A 19,722-nucleotide genomic window follows, 5' to 3' on the forward strand; every position below is an offset into this window, starting at 1 on the left:
GTTTTAGACAATGAGCTCTACCTTTGAGGATTCACAATCAGAACTGCAACATGAATACTTACAGGGCATACTCAGGTATAGGTAACTTGCTCACATCAAAGATTTCTTTATCCTTCATCAGATACACGGAGCGTATATAAGAGACAAAACACTGTAAAAATAAGTGGTTTAAATGCATGATATGTAAAAGTCAGGAAGGGAAAAGAAATTTAAACCAGATAAAAGAAAATTAACCAAAGGAACAAATTCGACAGTCGTGAAAAATCTTAAAAAATAGTTTAGCATATCTCCTTTCCACCAAAAAGCAAAAGAAAACAAAAAACCTATCTTTAAGAACTGTGATATTAGATAAGACTAAATTTGGTTTCATCAAACCAACTCAACATAGACTATCGCCTCAAAAAGCTATTCTAGAAGTTGGTATCATTTGTTGAAATACGTATGGTAACATGGGGGGAAAATGTAGGCTATGGGATCATACAGATGATAATCTGAGCTCCTTATCTTACTGGCTGAGCATATCTCTTGGATCTCTGCCAGTTTCCTCTTCTATGAGAGATCACAGCACCTTCTACTTCAAGTGTTACAGGAGAAACTAACCAAAACAATGCATCTAGAGTACCTGGGCATAGCTTCTGGAATACAGTAAATATCAATAAATACTAACTATTAAGAGTAATTATTTTAGTAGTCAAAGGATAAGTTTTCCAACAAAATAAAATGTTACTGTATTTAAAATTAAGTTTAATAAAATGACAGAAAAAAGTTTATCTCTAAAGCCTTCCATTTTTATATTATCATCTCAATTAATTTGCCATCATCATCTTGTGCCATTTTTCTTCTGTTTAAAAAGAAAAAAAGGGGGGCGCCTGGGTGGCTCAGTGGGTTAAGCCGCTGCCTTCGGCTCAGGTCATGATCTCAGGGTCCTGGGATCGAGTCCCACATCGGGCTCTCTGCTCAGCGGGGAGCCTGCTTCCCTTCCTCTCTCTCTGCCTGCCTCTCTTGTGATTTCTCTCTGTCAAATAAATAAAATCTTAAAAAAAAAAAAAAGAAAAAAAGATATCTTTATACCAAGAACTATATAAACCAAAAAGTAAACATGATCCTGATCCTTTGTCAGTCTTAACATAGGCAACAAAGATGATGAAATACATCAAAGCAAGCATTTTTTAGAAAATTTTATAAAGTATATTTAATTCTCATTTATATATTTTCTGAACTTTCAAATTTTTTTTGAAGTTCGCCAATCTTTTCTTCACACCATTTTCCCTGTCTCCATATGCATGAAAAACAATGAACGGCTCCAGTTCAAGGATAATTTTTTCCCCTATAATTGTTCACCAAAAAAAAGTAAATATATATATATATATACTTTTTTAAAAGTAAATATATATATATATATATATATATATCGCCCCTGTTGCCTGTCATTTTTGTTCTATCCAGATTATAATCAAAGGCTAGAAAATCACTTCTATGAAACTAGATAGCTTGCTGCTGCTGGCAATGCAGTTAGCCGTTCTGCTAAACCATGCGTGACACCCAATAAATCACATCATTTATTTCAATGCGCATTCTATAATCTTTGTTCTGGAAGGCTCATTTGCTGTATGCACAAACCAGTGAAACATCCTTCTAATGTTCCTTATTTCCCAATTCATAATTGAATGACCTCTTAGGTATGCAGTAAGTCACATTTCAGAATCCATGTATAATATTTTTAAACATGCATACTATTTCCAAAGCTGTTAAAAGAGTTAACTCCCAGCTCAAAGTCTGTGTACTAGACAAAATATGCACACAAACGTTTGCATGTTCAAAAATTAAGAAAAAAAAATTTTCCCTTTAAAGGCCTTTTTCATTAGGTTTCAGGTGAAGTGAGCTACTAGAAACTCAACTTTGCACAGTTCCATATTTGGTTTTATTTTTCCTGATGTATCATGGAAGTACTGAAGAAAGTCACACATGGATTTCAGTCTCGGCCTGCTACTTAATACCTTATGTGACCTTGGACAACTTTTAATTTTCTCAGTCTATTATTTACTCCTAAATAAAATCTCATCAATACTACCTCCCCGTGTGTTGTTGGGAAGATGAAGTTGAGAGCACATCAAACTGCCATGTAGCAGAGTCATGTCATGACTAAGTACTTAACACCATGTAAGCATTCAAATTTTAGCTTTCATCACTCATATTATTTTAAGCACAGTGAGGCTAACTTGATAAAATATAACATAAGTTAATTTTTAAAAAGAATGTGAGATCTGCTCTTTAAATAAAACTTCCTTTCCGAGAATATTCAGTTTCCAAACCATAACATAAAAGCCTGACTGACTACTGACCGTTTTTCTGCTCTGACTCCTCATCCAGTTAGGATGCTCTTTCCACATCGCCTCCTCCTTCCTCCCCTCACTTCATCTATCTGCTGAAATAGAATCCAACCTCTGAATCCTGACTCCCTTAACTCACTGCTGGCATGTTATGGGAGATGCAGAGACAGAGATCGTATGTAGATCTCATAACCTCAATGTAAGCAGAAGCACAGTGAAAAGAGCTTTATAACACGGACTCAAATATCTGTCCATTTAATGACCGGGTAGTTGTAAGCACAACATAAAACTATTCCCTTCTTCCTTTCCTCAAGTATCTACTGCTGGGCCCTCTAAGAATTAAAAAGTAAGTTTCACTGAAAGTGAGAAATCTTTGTATTTGCTAATCAAAAGGATTTCTAAGTCAAAAAAGTAATTTGGGAACATTAAGTCATATTTATAGACTGAAATTTCATTCCTAAAGACAATTTAGTAAAAGTGCTACGCTTTCTAGAAATTTAACCTAATATAAGAAATTACAATAAGTGTGCTAAAGAAGCACAGAGCTGACTGACAGTTTCCCAGGTTACTCTAAGAAATACATAATCTTTTTAAAAGTTAAAGAATACGATCAAGTTATCTGCGAACTGCACTACTTGAATATCTGAAGCATAACCACGAAACCTAGAAGTAATAGAAAACGCTGAATTTTAACTTTATTATATGGTCCATTCCACTAAGGTACCCAATTTACCAACAACTTACCCTTTGAGCTCTTTCTTTTAAATCTTGATCTTGTGCTAAAAATGCCTCCAATTTTTTCTGGATGTCTATAAGTTTTTCTGGGTTGATTCTTTATAACAACAACAAAAAAAGGACATCTCAATTTTAGAAACTAAAGAGAGCATATAGCATTTTCATATTTTTCTCAATATTTTAAAATCTATAACATTGTTTCTCATGTAGGAGCCAGAGTAGACTGAAATTACACTAGACATGAACTTGACTCACGTATTATGCATAACTTGGGGAGGGGAGGATCAAGATCAGAAATCTTTTCTCAAGATGAGTGAAAGATACTAAGGTTAACATCCAATTATCACTGGTTACTTCTTATGTCCATGAAGTTGGAACATAGCCTCTCATGGGAGATCTACTGTCCATGAAATAAAATAAATGAAATCTAATGTCATTTTTGTAAGTATTTTCATTCTCAGTCAAATATCATAAAACTGGTTTTAAATAATAAGTAAGCAGTCAAAAGATAAAAATAATGTTTTCCTTACCTGGAAATTAGGTAACAGAATCATTACTTAACTCCACCAAGGGAGGTTACAGGGAAGAATGAAATTCTTTCGGAGGTCTAGGGCTCACAAAAGAAATCCCACTTGTTTCCCTGAGTTAGACTGAACCATTTTGCTTCTGCAAAACCAGGGTGGTGGTAGGTGGGGATGGATGAGGTGTTCTTTACTTTCTTTTAATTATAAAATCAAAGACACAAAAGGTAGAAAACCCTCACTGAGCCTCAACAATTAACAACTCACAAATCCTTACCCGAACCTTCCACCCCACCCCCAACCCCCCAAAAACCCTCCAAGTTACTTCCTTCCAAGTAAAGCCAGTGTTTCAAGGACCCCAGTGCAAGTGAAACTCCGATCTTGATCAATTCTGTTGACAATCTAAACAACTTCAACAGACAGCACAATCCTCAAAAATGGACATATAACCCTACAAGTCCTTTCCAAGAGGGACAATCCTCTCAACCCCCAATGCCTGCTGAAGATAACAAGTTCTCTGTTTCCTCTTATTTTCTCTATGAGCAATCTTCAAAAACTTGTTTAAAAAAAAAAAAAAAGCAAACAAAAAAGTCACAAACCAAACAGCAGAAGACAAGTGGGAGGAGGAAATTAAGTGTACATAATTCAACATAATAATTCTGTGCCTCTGTTCTCCTAACAATCACATCAAGCCAGCAGTTCTTACTTGATTTCCTTCACAGGCACTTTCTTCTGGAGAAGCTGCTGCACCATCCCTTTTTCTTCTGAGGGAAGCAGAATTAATAAGGCTTCACCATCCTCTTTGTACCTAAACAAATAAACGAAAAAATCTCTTCCACATCAGTGCAATCTACATTTTACATTTTAATAGTCTGATGAACATGTAACAAAGAAGCAACTTCACCTACTTAGTAAATATTAGGAATATCATTTTTTTTAACTTCTGTGACAACAGAAAACTGGGGCTCTGAGCATCTTTTTCAAAATCTCACCACTAAATAGAATTCTAACTGACTACACCACAGTAGGAGAGCCAGATCCTAAGAAACAAATCAATTAAAAAGAATTTCTCCTTTTTTTTTTTCTTTAAGCAGAGAGGGGCAGAGATAGATGGGGAGAGAGAATCTTAAGCAGGTTCCATGCCTAGCACAGAGCACAGCACGGAGTTCCATCTCATGACCCTGAGATCACAATCTGAGCCACAATCAAGATTCAGAGTCTTAATGGACTGAACCACCCAGGGCCCCACCCAGGTGCCCCTAAAAAGAATTTCTTAAATAGCTCTCTGCCTAGAGCAAAAAGACAATTTCCCATTCAAGCCACAAGAGAATCATAATATAATTAGTAATTTCAGATACATGGTACCCAATACATTAAGGAAATCAAATCATCTTTCTGGGGATTTTAGACCTTGGGAGTAACCTTGTTTAGTGGTGTCAGTTTTAAGAAAGGGATCTCTGCTCAAATCCATGTGCTTCTCTTCCTTTACCTAGTACAATTCTTACTTCCTGTTAAACCACCAGAAATTTCTATTTAAGTGAGCCACACTATACTCACAGGTACCTGCACTTTAGAGCCACCTGCACACAGATTTCCCTGATAACTCTGTGTTGGTCATTGCATGCAAGCAGTAACACAAAATGGAACTGGGGGTCTGTATAATTTTTTTTTTTTTAAAGAAACTAAAGAAAAAGTATTCTCATCAAAGCACTCTGTTCAGGGTTCATGCTATGAGGAACAAATTTTGACATATAAATAACTTATTTAGTGAGAAAAGTGCCAGGCATAAACTGCGAGCAACACAAAGAAAAAGAACAGCCCTATCTTCAGTGATCTAACATTCGAGCTGACCAGAAAACACAAACACACACAAAAGCAGGAGATCCCAGAGAACGTCCCCCAAGATGGTACATTACTAAATGTAGAAGGACGACCAATAAATGCCACAAACTCAGAAGTGGAACAGACCACTCAGGCATAGCCAGAGAAACACAAACCTGTCAGAGCAGATAGAATCTGAGGAGGACCTTGAAAGTCAACCCAAATAGGGAAAAGCTAAAGTCTTCCAAAGGGGGAGAATAGCATGAACAAAGGAGTAGAAACCAGAGAATACAAGGCAAACTTAGTTAACTAAAGACAGGAGAAAACCCATGGAAGCCAGTGTCACTAAATGAACAGCAGAAAAAAGAGTGCCAGAAAGGGACATCAGAGTCTGGTTTTGGAGGACTCTGGACACCTGTGTCTAAAGAGCTAGAACACCACTGCATGTAAGTGCAGTTTTATCATTGAACATTGGAGGGGAAAACTGTCTGTGTTGACTTACTGTAGGTACCATAAAGACAGAAGAGCAATTTTCGCCTCATGCTGATTTCAAAACTCCACTCCTACACACAAGGAGAAATTTCGGTGTAATATCTTTACAGAAATATCTGTATGTGTACATGTGCACACACAGAGAAAAGCAAGAAATAAAATCTACCAAAAGTGCTAAGAGTTCTCTTTAATTCATAAATTTAACAAAAATTTAAGGGGCCACTAAATGCCAGGCACTAAAACTGACATAGTTCTGGCTGTCACAGAGCTTACAGACTATCAAGGACAGACAGTAAAACCAGTAACTAACAATAAAGTGGTGTGAGTGTTACGGTGGGCATATGGGAAGCAGTAAAGACACGATCGAGAGCTCTACTGAATGTTGTCCAGGAGTCAAGAAAACTACCCCAAGCAAATGACATCTAAGAGCAGAGACCTAAAAAATTAGGAATTAGTCAAATATTACAGAAGAGTTTTCTGGGGTTTTCTGGGGAAAAAGCAAGTTTTCTGGGGGAAAAGGCAGCATTTGCACAAGTCCTTTGGATAGTTTCACCTTCTCTGTGCTTGTTAGCTTTTTCTAGGGTTTCTAAATGCATGTGATTTAAACAGGGAGAGAAAGGAGTAAAGCTGAAACACACATTTACTCCTTTTACTGTTTCATAAATGAGAAACTCATACCAAATACCTTCTCCTCATTGTATTTCAACACCAACTATTTCAATTCAAAATGTTTCATCATCACTTGTTCAGAAAAAATATGAATTTAAAGCATGTCCCCTGCATGTGTTGGACAGTGTTGGACTAAACCATCTGTGAAGGCAGAGATCACTAGTACATGAAGTAGTGAGATGACATCCAGAGCAGACAAGGGACGTGAGAGCCTCTCAACTTCCAAAGCCGGTACAGGGGTAAAGAGAACTCTCGAAGGTATCAAAACAGCATCCACTGAAGCCCAAAGATCTTCAGACGGACTCGGGAGCAGGAATAATAAACCTAATTATTACATCTATCTTGTCTACACATTCATACACCCAGGGATAATCTGGAAGAATGGATGAGGAGTCAAGTCACACAAGGGCCATATCCAAACCTTTTTACAACTCTAACAGCTAAAAGACAGATAGATCTGCACAAGGTTAAGAGAGAGTGCAGCACTGGAATTTAAAAGAACAAAATTCCCATAGGAAAATGGAAGAAAATGTCCAAAGTCAAATCCTACAAGGCAAGAATCTATCAAAAATATCTTCACTGGACACTTAACTATTCAACATCACACACGTCTCTTCCTCGTAGCAACGTAAAGCACAAATATCTCCTCCACACCGATACCCAAAAATTGCCAGTAAGCTTTCATTTCAGAAATAAAAACATCTCTAAGAAGAAACCAGAAGCACATTTCTTTTCTTTTCTCTTTTTTTTCAAATGCTTACAAGGATAGTCTATTTACCCATGAGTTAGCTTTTTGTATTTCAAAAGCAATATCCAAGGACTGAGGCTTGGTATATGTATAAAGAGAAATAAATGTTCTTCACAAGATCTACATTTTGGAACTCCAGATTAGACAGGCTGTTGTAAGAAACATTCTAAGCAACAAATAAAAAGCCCTGCATCTGAAACACAACAACAAAAAAATCTCATTTTTACCATCAGTAGTAATATCATGTCACATTTATGCAGCCTTTTAGAATTTAGGAGGAACTTCATTTTACATTAATTTGCTAGTCTTTTACATGCAAGCAACTGGTAGAGGAGGCAAATAAATTTCTGGAAAGACCACGACTTACTAAAAAAAAACCAAAACATTAATCTAGAACAAAACCCAAAACCACTGGCTAATCATAATTCAGAGGATTTAAACTTCCAGTTCATTACCTTTTTCGGCTCTACCAAGATTTCCTCCAGAAAGAAGGGCCCTTAATAGGTTGATCATGATTGTCTGACACCAAGAAGCTTACCTTCACATCCTACAGCTCACTAGCATTTCTAGCTAAACTTGGGAGACCCAGATCACTGACTTCTGGGTCCCAAGAGTAATTCTTCCACTGAAATAACTTCGAAACAACCTCTGGCCAGAGGAAAGAGAGAAAGCCCTGCAGTTCTGACAATAATTTCCCTTCTACCCAATAACCACTAGTCCTTAACTACTCTAATGCCTATTCCCCAACACACCAACTCCACTCCAGCTGAAACTTTAAGTTTCCCTTAAACTTTGTCCACTCAGACCTCCAACCACTGCTGTAGCAAGATCTAGCAGTGTTCATGACTCCCTGGCTATTCTCAGTTCTCCCAGCCTGGTTCTCCAAGTTACAGATCAGGCTGGAAGAGAATGTTAGAATAATTCCCTTCTTGTACATATGCAAACATATATGAAAATTTTTGTAGGTGGTGAGATGCAGGTGGTATGTTCTGCCAACATGTAGAATCTATATCGTGAACAAACACTATTTTTATAACAAAACACAAGTTATTACGAAGTAGAAAGCAAAAAGTGTATATGCTTTTAAAATCTACATCTTTTGTGCCATGCTCACTTCACTGAACATCTTAGTATTTATCTTAGTACTTTGTACTATCAATATTAGGGTACTTCCTTATCTCCACCAGTATATCTGAGGACATACATGAACATACTTTTCCCACCCACCATACGTTTGTACCTAAAAGCTGCTCACTAAGTATCTGGTGAGTGGACAGATGAAACAAGCCACCAGAGGGTGCATAACCAGACTGGATTCAGAGTCAAAAGAACTAAACCCGAGCCCCAGCTGTACTACTCATTGGCTCTATAACTGTGGATAATGAGTCACTTTATCACCATTCACTGCATTCTTATTTATAAATTAACGGTTTGAAGGAAACGATCCAGGTCCCTTCAGAATCTAAAGTTCTATACCTGTGATTCTTAACATACAAGCTGTTGTCACAATATAAGTAGGACCAGGAGGTGGAGAAACAGAGACAACTCTTGGGCACACTCTGCGATTCCAAAGCCTTCTTTCTGTGCCCCTCCCTGCATCTCCTCCTCTCCTCCCTACACCTTTACCTTACCTGTGGCAACAGCCCCACGGCGCCTGTCACTGAGGGACAACAGTGCAGTCGGCCCTGCAAAGGCACACAGGCAGCCACAGGAATCAGACTCCAACACTTCTGCACAACATGGCACAAAGGAGAGCTTATTCCGGGAGAAGGGGATCTCTGACTCATAGAACATCTAAAGACTCTACACTAGATTTAAAAGAAAAGGACAGACTGGGAAATATTCTGGGAAAGAATATTTCTCGTGTAGCACGAGATCTTGGAAATACAGGCGGTATACCAGAAGATGCTGAACAATTTGAAACAATTCAGGGGAACTAAAAAGAAAGCAAGTTGGCTAATGTGTGTCGCATGGAAAGCTTCTAACAAACTGATGAGGAACAAGGATTTAGGGAATTCACAGAGAAAGGGCAAAAATCATTAGAGTCCATCAACACTGGACACAGAATTTTAAAAAAGACTAAGTGTTTACACATTAAAAACAAGAAGAAATACATAAAAGTAGTGCCTACAAATTATACTAGGTGAAATTATACTTTCTGGAAACTACTGAAAGAGGTGATTAACCCCATTTTATAGAAGAAGAAATTGAGGCTTAAAGAGATTAAGAACTGGTCACAGAGTCCAAATCCATCAGGCAGCAAAGCCAGATCCAAAACTAAATTTCTTGACTTTTAAAGAGACTCCTGATCAACTAGGAGATATCTGTCTCTCGGATTCCAAATAAAAAAGGAAAATGGATATAGTTTTAGTTTATCTTCATGACCATGAATGGCAGCAAATTTAAGTAAAGGTATCTACCTACCTTCCTTCTTCCAGCACCTGGCTTTCATACCTTCTGGAAGCCCCACCTGAGAGCAGCAGCCACTAGATTTTACTAAATGAAAATATCTGGTTTGGGGCACACCGGCAAGAACAGGAGTCATAGGGTCAGAAAGACCCAAGTACAAATCCCAGCCCTGGCATTTCCCAAGGGATCTTAAACAGATTTTACCTCACAATCCCTGAGAAATCATTTCCTAACAAAACAGCCTCTCCCACAAGACCAATATAAAGACCAAATGAGTTCTTGTATTTGTTCACTTAACGGATATCTGAGTGTCAGAAAGTAAATGGCTAAGCCACAACCCGCTCATTCCCTTAGGAAAGAAGATCCTCTGGCTGAAAATGAGAAAGTGACACAGTCAAGTCTCCTCATAAATGTACGAATGATAGGCCTCCTGGGAAACAAACATGGCACACGCTAGCATGTGAGCCCTCACCTACAGATGCTAAGGACAGGATGTCCTAGGTCTGTTTAAAGGTGTGGATACAAGGAATAGGTCTCTGTAGGCAGTGTGTGACCGAGTACACCAACGGTCCATCTGTGGAAGGCATAAATGGCACATCCAGCTTAGAGACTGTGTCAGACTGGGCCAGAGCCTACCCTGAGATGTTGAGGATGGCCCTGTGGAGCTATGGTAGAGGTCCCAGACCTCTTACTGCTCACAGATCCCTTACCATTCGTTACCTTCCTATATCCTTGAAACTGTTAGGAAAGCTTGATATAAGGTATGATAGGCAGCTACTAAAATGGCTCCCAGAAATCTGGGCCTTCTTGCATTCACACTCTTGTGACCCTCCCCATACTGAGTAAGGCTGATTTGTGGAACCATTAGGATATGCCAGGTAAGATGGAGTTTGAGTTTCAAGTCTAGGTCACAAAAGACACTGCTGCTTCCACTTTGCCCTGTCTTATTCTCTCCCTTACTCTCACTGATGAGGCCATCTACTATGTTATAAAAAAGCCCCACAAAAATAAAAACCACAAGGCAAGGACCTCAGAGGCACCTGCAACGTGAATGAGCTTGTCATGGAACCCACCACCAGCTGAGCCTACAAGTACTGTGTGACACCTTGACTACAGTCTTGTAAGGACAGATGAGCAGCCAGGGATGAGCTGCACCTGGATTTCTGATCCACAGAAACCAGAAGAAATGGTTCTTGCTTTAAGCCACTGTACTGTGCTACTGCAGTAGCACAGTATACTGCGGTTATACTGCAGTAGCTTAATTAATTTTAGGTAAGCTCTGATTCATGAGTCTGATTTGAGAAAGTAATTGTATTATCTCAACTATCTACTCTGTGCCAAGCCCTGTTTAAAGCACTCAAGGTATATCAATTAAGTAGACATATTTCCTTGCCTTTATGGAGCTTACATTCTAGTGAAGAGAAAGGAAAACAATACACTAAAGAAAAGCCCTAGTATGTTTGAAGGTACTGGTATGGAAAAAAGAAAGTACAGAGTGAGGTGAGGAGGAATGATTAGTGCAGGTTAAGAAAGAAAGCCATGCAGATGCTCAAGGAAAAACCATTCCAGAAAAAGAAACAGTAACTTAAGGGGGCCATAGAGGGGAAAAACATGCCCAGCATGAAGGAGAAAGAGCTCCACCAGTGTGGAGCATAGGGGCAGAGGGGAACAGAAAGTATAGTTGGAAGGGCTTGAATAATATCAAGTCACTGGCTTTTATTCGGAATGAACAGGAAGCCATCAGAGGGCTGACATGATCTGACTTGTGTTTAAAAGGATCACTGTGCCTGCTGTGTTGAGAACAGACAGCAAGAGAGCAAGGGGGAAGCTCCCAGAACTAACCGACTCCTAAGAAATATCAGCCCACTAATCAACCTCTGAAGCTAACCTGGCCCATCTTCATCCCAGCTCGATGCTTCTTGATGCAAAATAAAGAACTGGTTTTGCCCTTAAAAAAAAACCAAAAAACAAAAAAACTTTAAATTTCTAAATGGCAACCAGACCAAGGCAGAAAGCCATGTAAAGAACCATTATCCAGGGGCGCCTGGGTGGCTCAGTGGGTTAAGCCTCTGCCTTCAGCTCAGATCATGATCTCAGGGTCCTGGGATCGAGTCTCACATTGGGCTCTCTGCTCAGCAGGGAGCCTGCTCCCCCACCCCCGCCTGCCTCTCCGCCTACTTGTGATCTCTGACAAATAAATAAATAAAATCTTAAAAAAAAAAAAAGAACCATTATCTACCTAGAAGAAGCAGGCTGAAGATAAGATCTTCGTAAATCTAAGCTAAAGGAATTAAAGAAGCAAGAATTTCCACTAGCAAAGATTGTTCCCATCTCATACCTAAGATATTCAGGGTAACCTTCAGTAAATCAAAGCTCATGGAAGTTGTCTTTTACTTTTATTATTTCAATTTACAAAACAATTAAGGACACTTTTAAAAAATTCTCTTTATTATCTATTCCATAAAGTACCAGTATTTTCCACAAACCATAAACTCTTCAAAGTTATCACGGCAAAAATTTGAACTACTTTGCATCTTCATCTGTGCAGGTTGGTTTAAACTGCTGCCCAGGAGCGTGCAATGCAAAGAGTTGGCCTCTGCTGCCCCCTAGTGGAACCACACTCCGCTATCCAAATCACTCACAAAGTCTGAGATCAGGCAGGAAAGGCTTAGGGGAATACCGCTGGAATTATTTTACCCCAACTCTGAAAATAACAGTTGCACATATATAAACTCATCTTTTTTTTTTTTAAAGTAACCTCTAGGCCCAATGTGGGGCTCGCACTGATAAACTTGAGAACAAGAGTGGCATACTCTACCAATTGAGCCAGCCAGGCACTGACTCTCACCTTTAAACTCCCAACAGTTACATATGAACAGTTATTTCTAACTCATATCTTCCATCCACAGACCTCTACTCTCCAAATAAAAGCACTTAGAAAAAAGAGGAGTGGGGTGAGTGAGCCTGGGTGGCTCAGTCGGTGAAGCATCCAACACCTGATCTCAGCTCAGGAGGTCTTGACCTCAGGGTTGTGAGTTCAAGTGTTGCACTAGACTCCACACTGGGCATGAAGCTTACTCTTAAAAATTAATTGATGAATTAATTAATTTTAAAAATTTTTTGAAAAGAGGAATATCTAATGTATGCTTACTTTCCATTATCAAATTTTTTTTTTATTTTCAAATGGGCATCATCTTAAGAAATGGAAAAGCTTGGTTTAATGAGTACCAAGCAATGCAAGCCCTAAAGGCAATCGTTTTTAAGTACACTGTGTCACAGAATACTTGATAAAATTATATTCATATGCCTTGCCTCGCCTGTCTCTAAATGAGATCACTTTGTTAAAAGGGGTGTGGAAGGTTAAGGAAAAAAGACAAAATTTTTCTCAATACTAAGGATCAAGACAATTTTAGGTGAATAAATTAAAACAAAGTACTTCAAGACAAGTACCAGAATCACCATTTCCACTCAGCTAAAACACATAAAGGAAAATGATTCCTCAAAACTTAGCTATTTTGCCACAAAACACTGAATTCATTTCTCTATATTCATATATTACAGCTCACCTCCACAAGTAAACACTATCTGGCAACCCAGTTTTAATTACAGCATAAACACGGGATTTTAATTAGTTTCAAATTTTAATTTAGCCTTATTCAATTCAATTATCCAGTCTCATGGCCCAAGAAACTTTCTAATTATCTGTAAGCCCACTAATGGCAACTTTTAAACCGCAATTTCACTATTTCTCTTATTAAACTGCCCAAGAAAAAAAAAGGATTGCATATCCTAAACATTTCCACTGACTACTCATCTAAAAGAGTTGATTCAAACATTTTTAATTGGTTACAGGGATCAAAACAGACTTGTACTTTAAAAATTAATGACATTAGATATTACAATAGTTTTTCAAATTAGTATTTTCTCTTCAAATACAATCGTGATGTTGCTGTAGCTACTCCTCATCTCCAGTCATTAGGACCAATTTAACCTTCACTCTGGTATGTTCGACTACGTAAGATTTTCAACAACCTCTCTGGGAACGAAAAACCTTGAAATAATCCTCTCTGGTAAACTATTTTCTGATGCAGTGAGATGTCCAATCATTTTCATAAAAGAAGAGTAATTGTAAAATACTATTTAAAAGTGTTCTAGAGGGTGGCTCAGTCGGTTAAGCATCTGCCTTCGGCTCAGGTCATGATCTCGGGATCCTGGGATCAAGCCCCACGTCAGGCTCCCTGCTTAGCGGGAAGCCTGCTTCTCCCTCTCCCTCTGCCCCTCCCCCTGCTTGTGCGCTCTCATGCTCTCTGACAAATAAATCAAATAAATAAAAAAAAGTGTTCTATAAAGAAATGCATTTGCCCTGCCTATCTCTACACCAAATGGCAAAACTAACAAGCCTGTGTGCCCCTGGAGCAGTATGCTCATGAGAAGCCATGTCCCACTTTATCCAAATTGCAAATGTGTGCATGGGTACATGTACGAATTCATACATTCTACACATTTACTGAAGAACATGAAATAGTGGAGGAACATTCATTCCACCAACCACCACTCACCACTTCTGAGTCTCTCACTAACCCAAACAGGTACCCATACGAGCATCAATGACACACCACCCACTTTTCTATAAAATGAAAAACAAGACCTCTGTTCTAACCAGGTCCAATTTCTTTAGACCCCATGAGAAGTCAAAACGTCAGCAGTCTATAGGCAAGTCTGTCTGAAGGCATGATGACACCATATACAGAACCCACTTCTAACTCCACTGCTTATTCAAATTATATTGTTAATTGCAATAAAAACACTTTTGACCCCAAAGTACAGAAATCCTATTTTTAAATAGCTTCATCATTCACTATTGTACTATCCTCTCCCTTGATGCTGGACACAAGAAATGTGCTGGACTACATTTTGATTACAGCCCATGTTTAATGGCCCACCAGGTAAATGTGACTCAAGCAATCAAACGTTATTAAGACTAAAAATGAATAGAAGGAGAGCTCTACTTGTTCTCAGGTGACAGGACGACATGAAAAACCTTCACATCAGCCAAAACATACAATAAAATTCACCAGATATGACCAAAAATTTTTTTCTTCAAAGTCATCCAAAAACTATGGATTCAAAGAAATTTAAAATAACTACACACTAAAGAGATTTAATAGAGAAACAAGGGACAGGGGACACTTGGGGCTACTTGCTGGAAGGGACACAGGGCAAGCAGAAGGGCAAGTCTGCTGGAGATGATACTTTCAGCTTGGAAGATGGTTTAAATCTTGGGTCTAAAGATCCTGCCATCTCTGGGAAACCATTCAGCACAAGTCGTGACTTAAAAATCGGAAGAAACTGCTGGACCAGGCAGACCAACATGTGGTGTCTCTTCCATCATCAAGTATCAATGTCTCACTGACAACCATGTTATAAATACTCATCCAGCTTCAATGAGAAAGTAAATGCTACAAGGTAAATCCAAAGAAACAGTCCATCTGTGGCAAATCATAATCACTCATAAACCTACTATGATTATTTAAATTATTCCCAATTCTTAACCTTTACAAAGGTCAGTAAGATGAACATCTTTACTGAAACTTTACCCATCTCTTTTCTTAAGATCAGTGTTTCAATGTTGAATGTGAGGCATAAGGAGGAAAGCCAAGGCTTTGATAATTGTTACCAAATGCTCTCCAGAAAGATGCTAATCAGTTACCATTCTATCAACAGCTTACTTCTCCCAACTGCAATAGCAAAGAAATGAGTCAGCATACCTACCTGGCGGTTCTACCTGCTCTGTGAATATACGTGTTGGCATCCTCTGGACAATCAAACTGAAGAACCCAATTCACAGCTGGGAAATCTGTACATAAGGAATGTCAAGTTAGGAAATCAGTTTCAAGATCTACCATGCTGTACTACTTTTTTTTTTTTAAAGATTTTATTTATTTATTTGACAGACAGAGATCACAAGTAGGCAGAGAGGCAGGCAGAGAGAAGAGGAAGCAGACTCCCTGCTGAGCAGAGAGCCCGATGCGGGACTCGATCCCAGAACCCTGGGATCATGACCTGAGCCGAAGGCAGAGGCTTTAACCCACTGAGTCACCCAGGCGCCCAACTTTTTTTTTTTAAGATTTTATTTATTTATTTGAAAGAGAGAGAGAGGTTACACAAGCAGGGGTGGGGCAGAGGGGGGAAGAAGCAGACCCCCTGCTGAATACAGAGTTCAATGCAGGGCTGGATCCCAGGACCCTGAGATCATGACCTGAACCAACGGCAGATGCTTAACCTACTAAACCACCCAGCTAACCCACTATTTTTATTTTACAGGATTATTTGCCAGGGCTTTCCATCACATCAAACTCATCTGTGAATTTTATTAAAAATAAAATTAATTGCATGAACCAAGAGATAATAAACAATTCTCCTTTGAAAGGTAGTGTTTGAATATGAAGGTTATTTTTTATCTGACACAGAAGAGATTGCTTTATGTCAAACAAATAATGAAATACCCTGATATTTAATAACCTAAAAGGACCCACTTCTCATGGGTTCCTGGTGAACTATAAAACTGAGTTCTCAATTTAAATGAAACTTTACTTTCCTTGCTCTTCCCATCTCCATTCAAATTAATGATGTCTTTCTAAGTCCCTTTTTCTCATTTCTCAGCAATAATTATTCTGTACACATATTTGGCTACAGAAGTTTTCATTCATTTCCAGACACTGTGTTCTCAACTCCTTAAAAGAACTACCTTTAATCACCTGTGTATTTTGCTGTGAGGATTTCAAATCAATTTCTGTAACAGAGAAAAGGGCTGAGCACCAAACCAAACCAAACCAAACCAAACCAAACCAAAAACAACGTGGGGGTAGCAGAAGAGGAATGACAGAGAGGTAACAAAAGGAAATCTTTGGTAATTTTTCTAAGTATAGTAAAAATTACGAAGTACAGTTTAAGAATATCACATCAAAATATAAAACTAAATGCAAAAAAAAAAAGAAGACTAACAGAAATTTAAGGAGTTCCTTCTGAAGAGTGAGGAGGTGTAGAGCCTACTAGGGCTTCTAGCTTATTTTTACCCAGGTGTAGGAGATAATTCATTAAAAAAATAGAGTTTAAAAAGTTTTAAAAGGGTACTGGTGTATTCTAAAGAAATCCTAGGATGTTTCTTTAAGAACAGAGCTTCAGAATATTCATTGCACATTTTTAGAATAAAAAGACTGAAATTTCAATGTTCATTATTCCAGAAATGGATAAATTCATACCAGGAGACATTCTTCAAAACACACTGGATCTTTATATGTCAACATGGAAAGACTCGGGGCACCTGGCTGACTCAGTAAGTAGAGATGTGACTCTTGATCTTGGGATTGTGAGTTTGAGCCCCATAGTGGATACAGAGATTACTTAAAAATAAATCTTAAAAAAAAAAAAAGTAAAGACTTCAAAAGCAAGTCCGTCCTACACTAGCATATATAACATTGTTTATATGAACTTTTTATATACCCACTACTTTATATATAGCTTATGAATATGATCATATTAACTTTTTAAAATAACCTAGAACAGAGGTTTTTGACATTTTTTACTATAACTGAAGCCTATGAAGTCCTTCTCATAATGTTTTTATGTGCATAAAGTAAAACATATAGGAAAGTTATAAGCTTTTTTATTTTTTATTGAAATTTCTGATGTAGTAATGTATACGCTTATTTACTAACACATTAGACAACCTAGCTGTGGGTCTAATAACTACCATAATATCAAAGTTGTAGTGAATGTGAACAATATACAAAAATATCTGCAAAAACTGTGAAGTTATTTCAACCTAGAATTCTATTCCCATCCCAACTATCATTCAAGAATAGAACACACAGGACACCTGCATGGCTCAGTGGCCTAAAGCCTCTGCCTTCGGCTCAGGTCATGGTCCTGAGGTCCTGGGATCGAGCCCCACATCAGGCTCTCTGCTCAGTGGGGAGCCTGCCTTCCCCCACCCCTCTCTCTGCCTGCCTCTCTGCCTACTTGTGATCTCTGTCAAGTAAATAAATAAAATCTTAAAAAAAAAAAAAAAAGAACACACGGGGGCACCTGGGTGTGTCAGGCATTAAGTATTCAGTGTCCGCCTTCAGCTCACGTCATGATCCCGGGGTCCTGGAATGGAGCCCCTGCTCAATGGGAAGCCTGCCTCTCCCCTGCTTCTCTCTCTCCCGCTCCCCTGCTTGTGTTCCCTCTCTTGCTGTGTCTCTCTCTGTCAAATAAATAAATAAAATGTTTTTTTAAAAAATCTTAAAAAAAAAATTTTTTTTTAAATCTTTAAAAAAAAAAATAACAGGACAAGCATGTAACAACTCAAATTTACCTCCCATGCTGCACCCTTACTGAAAAAGCTAGTAGGGAATGAGATTTTATTTACCTTTTATTTTCTTTTTAAGCAATCTCTTTGTGTCCCAGTATGGGACACAAACCTACAACTGCAAAACCAAGAGTCACATGCTACACCAACTGAGCCAGCTAGGCACCCCTAGAGAATGAGATTATAAATATTTTAAAAGAGAATGAGAAAATAAATCAAGAAAGAAGAAGAGATCTGGATAGAAGAGTCCCAGGATGACAAATGTACATGATGTTTATGAAGCAACAGTCCAGGTGAGAGCTGAAGACAGAGGCTGTAAGAGGGTCTCAAGGAAGAGAGAAACAGACTGCATCTGAACTGTTAGAAAAGTAAGCATGAGACATCTGCTAGGACAGTTGAGAAAGATCAGAACTGGGATCACAAACGAAGCAAATCTTAAATTAACTATTAACTTAAAACACAAATAAAAGATTGGAGACAACTGGTATACGACTTCCCTCAGCAGACTGTTACACAGCCCAAACAAGTTAAATACGAAACGCTGATTTTACCAAAGTCCTGGCATAATGATATAGGCTAGAGAGCTTTAAAAATATGCATAGTTAGCTACAGCCTCCAGTCACACAGAAATGAATGCATATGATGTCTGAGATATGTTTTAAAATATTCCCAGACCAACAGGGAGATGGGAAGAAATAAGGGGATTCTGAAAAAGATCGTCACTAAAGCTGGGTAGTATATATGAGGGTACACTGGACATGTCATTCATGTGTGTGTAAAATCTGTCACAGTCATTAACATAAAGTAACTGAAAAATTTACCACCTATTTATTCTCATGTTGTATATTCGTAAACTTCCTCTAATTTACTTCCGTATCCCATCCCACCACCATAAAGCCACCAGCTATAAAACAGTATCAGTGCTTCTTGAAAGCTGAAGTACATTAAGTATGTTTTTTAAATAAAAATATTTAGTGACAAAATGTGACTTCAAATATTCTTGCTAAATTGGAATATTTTATCAAGTTTCCAATTTTCGAAGAAACAGAGTAGTTTTTCCTCTTATCTTTAAACCTTTAATCCTCCTTTGATTTTGTGGGCTCCTCGGGATTCTAGGATTATTTTCATAAACAATAAGCACAAAAGGTAAAAACACATTTTTCACTGATAGAGCCTTAATTTAATTTACTTGTTTTTCTAAGAGAAGAAGGACCAATTATTTGAGTGAAACTATGAATTCCCAAATCCATCCATTTATAAGCAAATTCCAAAAGACATGATTCCAGAATATTTTCTGCTAAGCTCTTACCCAGACCCCTGGCGGCAATATCAGTAGCAAAGAGCACAGCGGCCCTCTTGCGGACAAATTCGTTGTAGACTTCCATCCTTCTCATCTGCGGCTGGCGGCCGTGCAGGGCAAGGATAGAGATGCCAGGACGGAGCCGGCAGAACACTCGGTACAGATACTGAACCTAGACATGAACAGAGAAAGGAGTTTGGTACTTCGGGACAGCAGCAGTGCAGCAAGCTTATGAGATGAACAGCAAAAATGCTTTAAGGAGCACAAGTTTCACCAATTCAAAAATATGGAGCAGAGAAGGGAAAATGCAATCTTAGAGGTGAGGTCTTCAAGCACTTTTTGAT

General features: G+C 38.3%; 1 protein-coding gene across 1 annotated transcript in view; it reads right to left on the bottom strand.

Moving 5' to 3' along the window:
* DDX10 (DEAD-box helicase 10) overlaps positions 1-19,722 on the bottom strand; it is a 280,556-nt gene that overhangs the window by 232,099 nt on the left and 28,735 nt on the right. Inside the window, exons 8-12 of the mRNA XM_046017251.1 lie at positions 19,388-19,550; positions 15,498-15,582; positions 4,293-4,394; positions 3,075-3,162; positions 63-151 (exon numbers count right to left, since the gene is read on the bottom strand). Coding sequence (XP_045873207.1) covers positions 63-151; positions 3,075-3,162; positions 4,293-4,394; positions 15,498-15,582; positions 19,388-19,550 — 527 coding nt within the window. The remainder of the gene's footprint in view (positions 1-62; positions 152-3,074; positions 3,163-4,292; positions 4,395-15,497; positions 15,583-19,387; positions 19,551-19,722) is intronic.

This window comes from Meles meles, chromosome 8 (genome assembly GCF_922984935.1).
Source record: "Meles meles chromosome 8, mMelMel3.1 paternal haplotype, whole genome shotgun sequence".
Taxonomy (NCBI): domain Eukaryota; kingdom Metazoa; phylum Chordata; class Mammalia; order Carnivora; family Mustelidae; genus Meles; species Meles meles.